The sequence below is a fragment of the Mesoplodon bidens genome (assembly GCF_964165515.1).
Source record: "Mesoplodon bidens genome assembly, chromosome: 3".
NCBI lineage: Eukaryota > Metazoa > Chordata > Mammalia > Artiodactyla > Ziphiidae > Mesoplodon > Mesoplodon bidens.
In genome coordinates, this window is record NC_138178.1 from 23,933,334 (window position 1) to 23,946,868 (window position 13,535).

At 47.9% G+C, this 13,535-nt stretch overlaps 1 protein-coding gene across 1 annotated transcript in view; it reads left to right on the forward strand.

Annotated features, from left to right (window-relative positions):
• Window positions 1–12,625, forward strand: part of ITIH5 (inter-alpha-trypsin inhibitor heavy chain 5) — a 75,108-nt gene extending 62,483 nt beyond the window's left edge. The window contains exons 9-14 of the mRNA XM_081227246.1: window positions 1,447–1,756; window positions 2,789–3,345; window positions 6,133–6,186; window positions 8,174–8,290; window positions 9,014–9,391; window positions 10,966–12,625. Coding sequence (XP_081083372.1) covers window positions 1,447–1,756; window positions 2,789–3,345; window positions 6,133–6,186; window positions 8,174–8,290; window positions 9,014–9,391; window positions 10,966–11,255 — 1,706 coding nt within the window. The 3' untranslated portion in view covers window positions 11,256–12,625. The remainder of the gene's footprint in view (window positions 1–1,446; window positions 1,757–2,788; window positions 3,346–6,132; window positions 6,187–8,173; window positions 8,291–9,013; window positions 9,392–10,965) is intronic.
• The last annotated feature ends 910 nt before the right edge of the window (window positions 12,626–13,535 follow it).

A 13,535-nucleotide genomic window follows, 5' to 3' on the forward strand; every position in this document is an offset into this window, starting at 1 on the left:
TTTAAAATGCAGTGAGAGATTTGGCATCATCGTTATGTTCTAGGTTAAAGAGAAAATAAACCACCTGCCTTTTGCTTCATGCCCACATATCCAGGGGCAGCGTGAAACTAGGCTGGGCATTCAGAAAGGCAAGTGAGTGAACCCAAAGAAATGTTAAATACTGTTTCAGCTGTAACTTTCCCTTACGTTCGGGCCATGTGTACATCTTAGAACGAATTATCAATGTGTTTGCACAGTCATAGTCATATGTATTTTAGCCAGAAATTCTGGAGGATGTGAAGCAGTGGGGAAAATTGTCTGGTTCACTCAAATATGGTACCTTTTGCAGGGAGATAAAAATCACTCCAGTCAGGGGAATGGATCGTGGTGATGGGTACACAACTTCATAAATTTACTAAAATTCATTAATTGTGTACTTAAAATGGGTGAAATTTTTGGGACTTCCCTGGTGGTCCAGTGGTTAAGAATCCGCACTTCCTCTGCAGAGGGCATGGGATGGATATCTGGTCGGGGAACTAAGATCCTGCATACCCATGCAGCTCGGCAAAAAAAGAAAAAAATCCCTAGTGACCAAAATGCATGAAATTTTTGGTATGTCAATAGGCCATTAAAAAAAAAAACCCCAATGGAGTCAGAAAAAGGAAGTAAGTATTCACGGCTGCAGTAAGAACTCTCAGTTTTTCTTGGCGATGGTAGACCAGCAGCAGCAGAGTTGAATGAAATTCTTAGCTAATCCAGAAGCCTCACGTTAGTTGGCAGTTTTGACTTCCACCAACCATCCATCTCTCCACCCACCAAGCAAAATACCTGTCCAGCACCTCCCACAGACACTGTCCCCTGACTTTATTCAGAGCTGCAATGACAAGCGTGTCTGAATTAGAAACGGCAGGGGTAGGAGGTGTAAACTTGAAAGCCTTCGCTTGGTGGGGTCCTGACAAGCAGGGGTGATCCTGAAGGGGCAGGAAGCAGGAAAGACAACGACAGCAATAAAAAAAAAAAGGGTGAGTGCTTTAGTCAGCATCCTCCAGCCCCAGGACACAAGTGAGGTCACCGCGATGGTCTCCACATCCCCACCTCCTCATTCTGTGCCGTCCCCTTCCCTCTGGGACGCTTGCTCTCTCTGAATTCCTGCACCCAGCACCCTCCTTCCCTTTCCAAAGCGATTCTCCAAAAAGGAGGTAGAAACCATGCACGCTAAGGGAGTGGAGACGCCTAAGCTGAGGTGCCATCAGACACCTTCAGGACAAGGTTATAGATTTCTCTGCTGTTCCTAGTCATTTGCCAAGTTTCTAGCAGTCTTTGTGACATGGAGTCACCCCGTGAATGCAGGCAGGTGCTTTCCCCATGCGTCACTGCTGCGGGTGCCCGTGAGGGGCCCGAGAAGGTGTGTCCAGGTAAAGGAGGTGGTGGCAAGGCTCCTCAGGTGTCCTGTTCTATGTCCCGCAGGCACGGATATTAACGGGGCCCTGCAGACGGGCATCAGGCTTCTCAACGACTTCGTGGCCCACAACGACATCGAGGACCGCAGCGTGTCCCTGGTCATCTTCCTGACAGACGGGAAGCCCACCGCCGGGGAGACCCACACCCTGAAGATCCTCAACAACACCAGGGAGGCCGCCCGGGGCCGGGTCTGCATCTTCACCGTGGGCATCGGGGCCGACGTGGACTTCAGGCTGCTGGAGAAGCTGTCCCTGGAGAACTGTGGGCTCACACGGCGCGTCCATGAGGACCACGACGCCCGCGCCCAGCTCATCGGGTCCGTGGGTCTTGTCTGTGTCCTCGGGACGGGGGGCAGGCTCACTGGGAGGCTCGGACATGAGGCCGGACCCCGAGTCTGATCATCACTCCTTTCATGGGAGACATCTCCATGGATCTTGAAACTGGGTGGATCTGGGTTCACGTTCTGGTCCTGACTTGTGACTTGAGGCTTTAAGACTGCCTCGGTCTCCCCAGCTGTGAAATGAGGATTCTGGTCAGATGATAGAATTTAAGGAGAAAACCTACGTGAAGTATTGGCAGGATGGCTTTCACAGGTTAGGTGCTCCGTTAGCTCTTACGGTTATAACTGTCTTCCTGACACTTCAGAGCACTTCCTCATCTCAAGACGCACCTCAGAGATACTGCAGGTCAGTTCCAGACCACAGTGATAAAGCAAATATTGCAATAAAGCGAGTCCCACAGGTGGATTGCTATAACAGTGCACATAAAAGTTATGTTTACATCACACTAGTCTATTAAGCATGCACTAGTGTCATGTACATACCTTAATTGAAAAATACTTTATTGCTAAAAAAGGCTAACTATCATCTGACAATGCCGGATTGCCACAAACCTTCATTTTGCGAAAAAATGCTAGGTCTTTGAAGTGCAATAAAACAAGTTATGCCTGTGTTTACTCTAATTCCACCCTGAGAGGGAGGTGGGATAGGTAGCGTCAGCTCCACCTTGCCTGCTAGTTACAGTGATCGTGTTTTTATGTTGACGCATAATGGCCAGTTGAAAGTGGTCGCTGACTGTGTTATGTTCTGGGGTGAAGAGGAAACCAGAATTTAAGTCTGGCAAACGGCGAGGGAGCTTGTGAGATAGTGAGTTCTCCGTCATCAGTGGTGTTCAAGCTACGGCTGCACGGCCTCCTGTCTGAGATGTTCTGCTGGGTGGAATTTTGGACTTGGTCGCTTCTAAGATCAGATCTGCCCCCTCCGCCAGACAGCCTGTGATTTCCTCGAGGACGTGACCTGCCTGCAGCTAGTGCAGGCCCCGATTCTCCCTCTCTGTTCCTCCTCTACAGGTTCTACGATGAGATCAGGACCCCGCTTCTCTCAGACATCCGCGTGGATTATCCACCCGGCTTGGTAGAGCATGCCACCAGGACCCTGTTCCCCAACTACTTCAATGGCTCGGAGATCATCATCGCAGGGAAGCTGGTGGACAGGGAGATGGACCGCTTGCACGTGGAGGTCACGGCCAGCAACAGTAAGAAGTTCGTCATACTCAAGAAGGATGTGCCTGTGGAACCCCGGAGGATGGGGAATGACGTCCCGGGGAGCCCCAGGCCCAAGGCGGGTGGCCAGGAGGACCCCAACCACCTGGAGCGTCTCTGGAGCTACCTGACCCTGAAGGAGCTGCTGAGTTCCTGGCTGCAGAGTGATGAGGAGCCCGAGAGGGAGCAGCTCAGGCAGGAGGTACAGGCTCTGGCCGTGAACCATCGCTTCCTCGCTCCGTTCACATCCATGACGCTCAAGTCAGCACCGCGGACAGAGACCCCGGAGGACGCCTATGGCACGTCGGCGGCCACAGGGCCCGAAACGGTGATGCAGAGCCTGAGGGGCGCCCACCTGCAGCCAGGTAAGGGCACTCTCGGGATGGCCCTTCTGGCTCCTTTTCAGGCCAAGGTCGTCTGTTTTACTTTCTCGTATTATAATTCTTATAAACAGTGTTCTCTACCCGCAGCTCCTAGCCTTCAGAGAGTGGCTTAGCTTGTGTTTGTGTTGTCATAAACCATGGATCTCTATAGAGAAATTCGAGAAAGTAAAGTCAGTCTATCGATAAGTCATCAATATTGAGTGCCTCCCGTGAACCAGGCATTCTTGGAGGCACAGGGATGAACAGACAAGTAAACAAATACTCATTTTTAAATGCCTTTCTATATTTTAAGTACTTCAGTCATGTCATTTTATGCATATGCTTGATATTATTTTCCTGAGAAAACAAAATATTTTATAGAGAAAATGAAATGAAATTTTATTATATATTTTATTAATTTTACTTATAATTTTCTAAATTAAAGTTTTATTTTTTTAATTTTAATGATTTTGTTTAGAATTAAATAAAATTTTATTTTATTATAGATATTATTATATAGGAGGAACTAAGTTCTGGATTCTCAAGAGAATCCAGAGTTTAAACACAAAATTCTTATTATCTGTCTCAGTGCCATTTGTCAGGGGAAATTAGTAGCACCAAGAATGGGAAAAGGACAGGAAAAGTAATTCAACCAAAGCAGAGGGTTATATTCTCCGTAATATCTGTTTATGGAAAACAGCACTTTTTTATGTGTGACATTTTTCTTAACTTCCTGTCAGGTGCACACGTCCTAAGGTGAGGGGACTGACATTAACCCTGGGCCTCAGTTGATCCTCATATCCTCAACTCTGAGAATCACCTGGGCATGGTAGGGAGAGCACACGGTTAGGATCCAGACAGAGTTTCAGCTCACGGCTCCTCCTAGCCAGCTGTGTGGCTTGGGGCAGGTTTCTGAACGTCTCTGAGCTTCCATTCCCTCACCTGTAAAATGTAGATAGTAGTATCTTCCCTGAAAGGTTGTTGCAAGGATTAAATGTGTAGAGGCCTTGGTATATAATAAGTGTTCTACACATGTGAGATACCCTTTCCCATGAGGAGTGTAGAACTAGAAATTTATTGAAAAGTTCAGACCTGATGTAGGGGTGAAAAAGTGATATGTTGCCTTTTTAGAAAGAGTGGAACTTGTCTTGGCAAAACTAGTACAATATTTGTTCTGATGAAAAGGATGAAAAGTAAGTTGCATGATGTTGTTACGTCACGCTACAAGATCCACGCCACATCCCGGGAAGATGGCTTTTTGAGTAACATCTTGATTCAGTGTCAGCAACTCAAATCTCAACAGCTTCAGGAGAGAGCAAACTCAAATGACACGAGACTCAGAGGGCCGAGAACACAGATGAGGGAATAACTGACTGATTGCTCAGAAGGCTTGTTAGACATAGGATTTCCCTGAAGATGATGTTTTAGTTTTAATTTTACGATTTGTTTGAGTGTCTGTGACAATCTAAGCCTCCTCAAAGCAGCCATTCAGACTGAGATGTCGTTCCTCCTTCGTGGCCGGCCTGATTCTGTCTGTGTCTGGCTGACCAGGGACCAGCTGGAGAAGGGGGCGCTTAAAAAACATTCAGGGCTTCCCTGGTGGTGCAGTGGTTGGGAGTCCACCTGCCGCTGCAGGGGACACGGGTTCGTACCCCCGGTCCGGGAAGATCCCACATGCCACGGAGCGGCTGGGCCCGTGAGCCTTGGCCGCTGAGCCTGCGCGTCTGGAACCTGTGCTCCGCAACGGGAGAGGCCACAACAGTGAGAGGCCCGCATACCGCAAAAAAAAAAAAAAAAAACATTGAGATACTGTGATCTTCATTTTCTGGGGGGCAAAAATCAGTTAAGAGGAGCATAATCTTATTTGAAATAAGATATTAATTTTATTTTATTGACAGAAAGTAATTTACTTTTAGGATATTCTTTAATTGAGTGTTTATTTTCACCTGCTGCTTTGTGAATTGTACTTGCACACATGGCTATAGACCTGGATTATCACATTATCTTTTTCTTTTACATTCTTGTATGTTTTTGGTTGTTTTAAATTGCTATTTTGCAAGAAAACACATAACGTAACATTTACCATCATAACCGTTTTTTCCATTCTTTTTTTTAACTGAACTATACTTGCTTTACAGTGTTGCATTAATTTCTGCTGTACAGAAAAGTGATTCAGTTATATTCTTTTTTGTAATATTCTTTCCCATTATGGTTTATCAGAGAATACTGAATATAGTTCTCTGTGCTATACAGTAGGGCTTTGTTGTTTATCCATTCTCTATATACAAGCTTACATCTGCTAACCTCAACCTCCCGCTCCATCCCTCCCCCAACCCCTCCCTGCTGGCAACCACCAGTCTGTTCTCTATATTGTAACCATTTTTAAGTGTGTAGTTCAGTAGTGTCAAGTCTATTCCCATCGTTGTGAAACAGATCTCCAGAACCTTTTCATCTTGCAAACCTGAAACTCTGTCCCCATTGAACAACTTTGCTTTCCCCCTCCCCCCATAACTATACCTTAAGAATGATAGAATATTTTCTCCTATTATATACACAGAAATCACAGACAAGAAGAATATTATCTAATTTATAAAGGAATAAAATAGTTACGCCTCGTTGTTTACACCTTCACTTTGTGTTGCGAGGCCAAGAGCCTCCTTTAAAAGAGATGTGTTTAAATTGTCACAAACGTATCTGAGAGCTGTACTTGACTCCTCTCAGACCTCTGTACCTCTCACTTCCTCCTCTTTAATGAATAACGGTGGTGGATCTCTTCCTTCTCCTCTCCAGGACCTGCTCTCAAGAAACCATACAACCCAAGGATTAAAGTCTCCAAAACCTCAGGTAAAGGAAAGAATGTGCTGGTGTGTGATTTGAGAGTTGAAATGTTTAGGATGACCAGGAATTTCCCGAAGCCAGTTAGAACATCAGCTCATTGGACGACATGTGAGGACCCATATTTATTTAGTGCAAACCGGCAGCGTGGGGCAGTTCTCAAAACCAGGATCGTCATTAAACCATCACATAAACCCCATGGGTAACACAGTCCTGAGGAGCCTGGCAGGAGCCCTGATAGAAGGGTGGATGGACAGAGCTACACATGCGTCATGATTGGGCTGGAAAGACGTTTGTTTTTAGAGATCTGAAGTATGCTTGCTCCTAGCTTCTGGTGTTACAAATATCTGTGACAATGCAAGGTTTTTTAAACATTATTATTTTATTATTTTCATGATCCTTGGCTTTAGAAGGGAAGAACAGATAACAATACCCTAAAATTTCCCTTGGCCATCATCCTGGGATTATAATAAAAATCCAGACGGAATAAGGACACAAGGGCTGGGTTTTATTCTTCAAATGTACACATCTGCCTTTGTAAGTCTTTCTTATTGCCTTGCTGCCGATGTGCTGGGCGTGCAGGTTCACATAGCCCAGGACAACCTGGAGATTAGCTCTGGGGAGGGGAAACACGTGGTCTCCAATGGGTAGCGTGTCCTTCCTTTGAACACACATGCTTTATGGAATGCAGGAAAACTTTCCTCTTGGATGCAGCATGGAGTAATGACTTCCAGACCTCTCCTCTCTTTTTTGGAGCAGGCAGCATCTTTCCTTATAAAGGGATTTGGAAGATTTGAGTAGAAATAATATGGTATGAGCACAAGAAACTCTCAGAGAACTGTCACATAGTTATATTTGTACCCACAGAGTGCCAAAAACATGGACTTTTATCTTGAATGGGTGTTATTTTTTTCATCTACAAAAGACCAGTACCTTGTATTTCTTTATTAAGTTGCCATTCACTGGGTGCTTGAGGCACTTTACAGTGAGTTGAACCAGATTCTTCCAAAGGCCCTTCTGAGTCACGCTGGGGACAGAGAGGGTGTTTCAGCAGTTCCACCAAGAACACTAATTGGCTTGTAGCTTGAAAACACTGAACTCCTGGCGCATACCCCCCCACCATATACAAATGCGTATACATACATGTATACGTAAAGTAGAGAGGAATTCAGGAACACATTGTGTTTGGTGTACAAATTAGAGAGAAACTAACCCTCCAGTCTCGCGAGAAAAGAGAATTGACGTAGACTCTTGGGAAATATTTTGTCTGTACAGTAAGAGGCAAGACAACAGACAATCTTTAGCAGAGGCAAACATGAAGAGAATGGGTAAGGAACAGGGGCCAGATAAACTTTGTGGTCTTACCCGCGGACACAAATTTGAGAGCAGTAAAGGCAGTAGGACCCAGAGGAGGGATTGCCACGGTCATCGCTGGCTGCACCACCTGACCTCCCATTGACTCTGTGTCCTTTACTTCTCACCAGCCCTAAACTGGGCTTGGTCATTCCTACTCATGCAAGGGCTGTGTCCATCTGGCGCTGTGAATGACTCAAGGGCCAGGGCACTCTGGTCACAGGACAGGCAGTTCTCATCCACATCTCTTCACTGGGGAGGGCAAAGGGGAAAGAAAGTGATTAGCGGAAGCCACACAGGGAATTGAAGAATGTGAGCTCTGTAGTCATGGGGAGTGTAGGGTGATGCACCGCTTCCCTCTAAAGTTCAGTTGTCTACGTTTGGCTGCAGTGTGGTGACAGGAGCGTCATATTTGAATTTAGGGGACCTGCATTCAAATATTTACTTTCCACGAACTGACTGCGTAACTGGCGCATCACTTCACCTCCCGGTCACCTTCCTCACGTAGACACGGAGGATCCGTTGTTGACAGGGTTAAGTCGATAACTCATGAGAAAATAGAAAAAGAGTGCTTACACAGAGAAGGTGCCCAATAAGTGTCTTTTCTTTCTTTTTCTCTTCCGTTCTCATCCTGTTCTGGCAGCGGATGGAGACCCCCATTTTGTTGTGGATTTCCCCTTGAGCAACCTCACGGTCTGTTTCAACATCGATGGACAGCCCGGGCACATCCTGAGGCTGGTCTCTGATCATGCGGACTCCGGTGAGTTCTGCCTAGAAAGTGAAAGAACTTGAGTTTGGGGAGTGAGAAAAAAAAATCCTAATCTTCGCATTCTACCCCACTGCTCTGTGGTGTCCCAGGGTCTCCAAATCAGGAGCAGTGGAAACTGATGGGTAAGAAAATACTGTGTCAGGGCCACACAAGAGTTTTGGGAACTATAGCCAGACACTGGAATGAAAGCAGACGAACATGTCAACCCCCTTTTTTAGAATTTTTATTTATTATTTTTTTTTTCACTTTTAAATTTTTATTTGGCATATAGTAGATTTACAATGTTGTGTTGGTTTCAGGTGTACAGCAAAGTGAATCAGTTATGCTTATACAGATATCCACTCTTTTTTTAGACTCTTTTCCCATATAGGTCATTACAGAGTATTGAGTAGAATTCCCTGTGCTATACGGCAGGTTCTTATTAGTTATCTATTTTATATATAGTAGTGTGTATATGTCAACCCCCTTTTTATGACATTTTCACCCAAACCTACATCAGCTTCTCCTACCCAGGACGTTGGTTAGAAATCACTCAGACCTTCATGCATTCGTTCCTTTCTTCCTTCATTCAGTGGGCACTGAGTGGTCCCTATGTGTGAGAAGAAGTTCTTGGTTCTAGAGGTACAAGAGAGGAAGGAAATTCTGATGAGAAGCCCTCTCGTGAAAGTGGGGGTAGTTTTTCTAACCACTGCTCTCTTCCCTCCCGCCTTCAAGGCGTGACGGTGAACGGAGAGTTGATCGGGGCCCCCGCTCCCCCAAACGGCCACAAGAAACAGCGCACTTACTTCCGCACCATCACCATCCTCGTCAACAAGCCTGAGAGGTCCTACCTGGAGATCACGCCCACCAGAGTCATCGTGGATGGTGGGGACAGGCTGGTCCTCCCCTGCAACCAGAGCGCAGCCGTGGGGAGCCAGGGGCTGGAGGTGTCAGTGTCCGCCAATGCCAAGGTCACCATCGCCATCCAGGGCAACGTGGCCTTCGTCATCCTCCTCCACCTCTACAAAAATCCAGCCCCCTACCAGCGAAACCACCTGGGCTTCTATGTCGCCAATGGCCAAGGCCTTTCTGGCAACTGCCATGGCCTGTTAGGTAGGTGGCTGCTCTCCACGCTGGCTCACAGCACAGAACTCAGTTTCCCAAAATGAAGCTGATGCTGCCCGTATCTTTACTTGGTTGAGAGTTTCCACAGGAATGTGGTCTTTATGTAGCTCATGAAAAGTCTATTTCTTTTTCTTTTTTTTTTTAAGCACATGGCCAATTTTTCTTTTTGCTTTTTTTAAATACAATTTTTAAAGGTTACACTCCATATACAGTTACTACAAAATACTGGCCATATCCCCCGTGTTGTACAACACATCCTTGAGCCTGTCTTACACCAATAGTTTGTGCCTCCCACTCCCTCACCCCTCTCTTGCCCCTTCCCCCTCCCCCATGGTAACCACTAGTTTGTTCTTTATGTCTGTGACTCTGCTTTTTTTTTGTTATATTCACTAGTTTGTTGTATTTTTTAGATTCCACATATATAAGTGATATCATACAGTATTTGTCTTTCTCTGGACTTATTTCCCTTAGCATAATGCACTCCAGGTCCATCTGTGTTGCTGCAAATGGCAAAATTTCATTCTTTTTCATGGCTGGGTAATATTCCACTGTGTACCACATCTTCTTTATCCACTCGTTAGTTGATGGACACTTAGGTTGCTTCTGTATCTTGGCAACTGTAAACAATGCTGCTGTGAACATTGGGGTGCACATATCTTTTCGAATTAGTGTGAAAAGTATACTTCTTGCTTCCTGACACTTTTCTAGAATAGGAATGGGCTTATCAACTAATTTGCACAGGACTTTGGGGAAGGGGAGCAAAGAAATGAGGAGTCCTTCTCTCCAGGTCTGGTTCTTTGCTCTCAGGGAGAGGATGCAAACACATCCCACGGCCCAGCACCAGGTGGGAGATGCATGGCCCCTCCCCGGGCGGCACCCCCATGGCTGGGAGCCTCGGGCAGCCCACTCTGCCTGGCTTCCCTCCACGTGCAATTTCATGTGGGCGTTTTTCCCACAAGTAAAGAGGGAGCCACTGCCAGGGCTCGGTTTAGAAAGCAGGATTTCCTGGCACTCGAGCTGGACGCGTCTCTGTGCAGCTTGCCTGGGAAGCTCCTCTCCCAGACGCAGACTGCTGTCCCTTTGGCCTTGGCAATGCCCTCACTCGACCTGGAGGATTCTGACCCTGCTTTCCACACCTTCCGCCCAGTGCACACCCACTGAGTGCACACATGGGAGGGGTCCTCCAGAGGGAGGAGAGCGGGGAAGACCGGACCCTTCTTCCCTCGTTATTTGCCCGCATCTCATCCTCCCATCTCAGTAGGAGACTAGGCACCTCTTTTTGTGGGTTGGGCATCTTTCCCGTGGTAGCTTCCAGAAGTGGAGGCCACTACCTATACACTCAGGTCTCTCCTCCCCACACCCTCCCCGGACACTGGAAAAGACGGAGCACCTCTGGGAGACTCCAGCCGAGGACCACAGTCACTGCTCTGATGTCATGCATCCCCTTCCTCTGGGTCACACCCATGTATTTGCTGGCCATCGGTGCCCGAATTGAAGTTAGATTTTGTTCAACCACGTTGCTCACACTTGACCTAGACCTGATGTCTCTTTTGTCCTCTCAGGTCAGTTCCTGAACCAGGAGGCCAGACTCACCGGGCTCGGCAAGAACCCTGCCCATCTTTCCGTCCCTGAGACAGGTGAGAAGTCTGAGGCCATCCTCGAGGTAAAAGGACACCAGGTCCCAGTGGTGTGGAAGCAGAGGAAAATCTACAACGGGGAAGAGCAGGTGGACTGCTGGTTTGCCCGGAATAACGCCGCCAACCTGATTGACGGGGAGTATAAAGACTACCTGGCAGCCCATCCTTTTGACTCCGAGACCACCTTTGGCCCAGGCACATCCCTGGGAGTCTGACACCAGCAGCCGTAAGGCAATAGTGTGTGACAGGGAAATGTCTTCGGGGACCCCGTGGTGTGGTTCTTGTCGCTTGGCAGGTAGCCGCCGCCCAAGACTCACCCCTGGTGGTGGGGAGGTCTACCCTCTGCTTGAGCAAAGGGTGGGGTCAGGATGTTGAAGCCAGAATGGGATTTCCTGCTCCTCCCCTCCCCCTCCCCCATCTCCAGTAGAGAAAGGTGGTGGCACCAAAGGGACCAGTCACAGTTAAAAGCAAGTCTCTATCTTATACCAGCTGGCTTGTCCATCTCACAGCCTACCACAAGGTGACTCTGATGAAGGAAGGTGGCCATCAAGTCTGTTTTCTCTGTGGAAATGGCCAGGCTTGGGCACTCTGCTTCTTGCCTTATACTAATGCACAGGCATCTCTCCTCCTAGCCCACTGCGTTCTCCGGATGTGCGGCCAACCTCTGCCTCAGGGGAACCTCTCCTTGGGCCCAGGCCACGAGTCACGAAATAGCACATAGATTTGATCACTGTAAACCATTCAGTCTTTTCTTAGGAGAGGATTTTCTTCTACTGTGATGTCTTGCCCTTGAAAATTTGTTTTCGTTTTTTAAAAATTGACTCAAAATAGAAACTCTGCATCCCAGATACCGGTATTTTTCTAACGGGCTTTGTAAATCACTTAACTTTGCTGTTGGAGATTCTCTATTTATTCCAGAAAGCTGAGCGCTTCTAATAAACAGGGCAGCCCACATGGGTGTATTTCACTGGCCTGTCTCAGTGCTGGAGCGTCGGCCAGCTGCGTGATGAATCTTTCACTTGGCTCTTCAGCCTTGGTCCTGATTCCGACCTGATTTGCTCTCGGTCCCCCAGGAGGTGATAAATTAGGCTCTTGCAGAACTGGGATGGGGAGGTATTGGCAGCACAGAGCCGACCTGCAGGAACCAAACTGCATGTTCTCAGCAGGTAGTGCGGACGTGCTCACAGATCTAAGGAGCCCTCCCACATCCCAGACATGCGAGGCCAGGAAGTCAGCGTGAGCAAGAGGCTTTGGACAAATCTGATTCTATCAGGGAGAGGTTAAAATCAGGGGTCAAGGTGGTGTCAAAAGTCAATGACTGTCACTCCTCATTGTGGAACCTGTGAAGCCCGTCACATTATCAAGAGGAAGGGAGGTTGATGGTGGTCTTGAGACCCCCTCTCTCCCCCTCCTTCCCGGCTTTTTGCTGGACCACGGAGGTTCAGTAAGCCTGACCCTCACTGCGGTCAGGATGCAGATGGACACAGGGGGCACTGGAGCCGAACAGCAGGGAAAGGAAGATTTGGGTCAGAGACATGGAATATTTTGACATGAGACCGAATTAAATAAAAGCTTTTGTGCTGGCTTCATGGAACGTTTCTTCCAGTAGGGAGTGACTCTAGAACTTTCATGCCATGTGGAAGCAGACTTAGCACTAGGAGAGAAATCAGAGCTAAGAAAATTGTTTACCGCCTTTGCCCTTGCCTTCCCATTTTCGAATGGGAAACATGTGAGCAACAAAATGACATCCACATGTTTTTTTGGACCAGGTGGCTGCAGGAGTTCAAGTTAGTGCCTGGGTCGTCGGGGGCGGGGGTAGGGGGGTGGGACCGGTTGTGTCTCAGAGTCTCTGTCTCTCTCCACCTTGGGAACCCACCAGACCAGGGCCGGCAGCTGTATTATTTTTGACTCAACTCAGCTGCCTGTTTTCATGCCAGCAGTGTGAATGCACAGGCCCAGGCTGCTGACAGCTGCTTCCATATTTCAGAGGGAAAGGAGGAGCCAGAGCTGGGCTGGCCGGGACCTGGGCAGGCTCTGCGGGGACTTTCCTGTTACATAGACCTTGGGCCCAGCTGGGCAGAAATCCATGCAGCCACGATGCCAGCCCGCTGTGTTAGCGCCTGGAGCCGGGATCTGTGTTCCAGGTGTGGTCTCAAACCTGCAGACAGGGCTTCCCTGGTGGCGCAGTGGTTGAGAGTCTGCCTGCCGATGCAGGGGACATGGGTTCGTGCCCCGGTCTGGGAAGATCCCACATGCCGCGGAGCGGCTGGGCCCGTGATCCATGGCCGCTGAGCCTGCGCGTCCGGAGCCTGTGCTCCGCAACGGGAGAGGCCACAACAGTGAGAGGCCCGCGTACCGAAAAAAAAAAAAAAAAAAGCTGCAGACAGGAGGCTGTTACTACAGGACCAGATATTCCAACAGGGTGACCGTCCCTTACACTCCTATTCAGAAAAAAAAAAAAATGCACATTTTTAAAAGTATTAGGGATGAGCTTT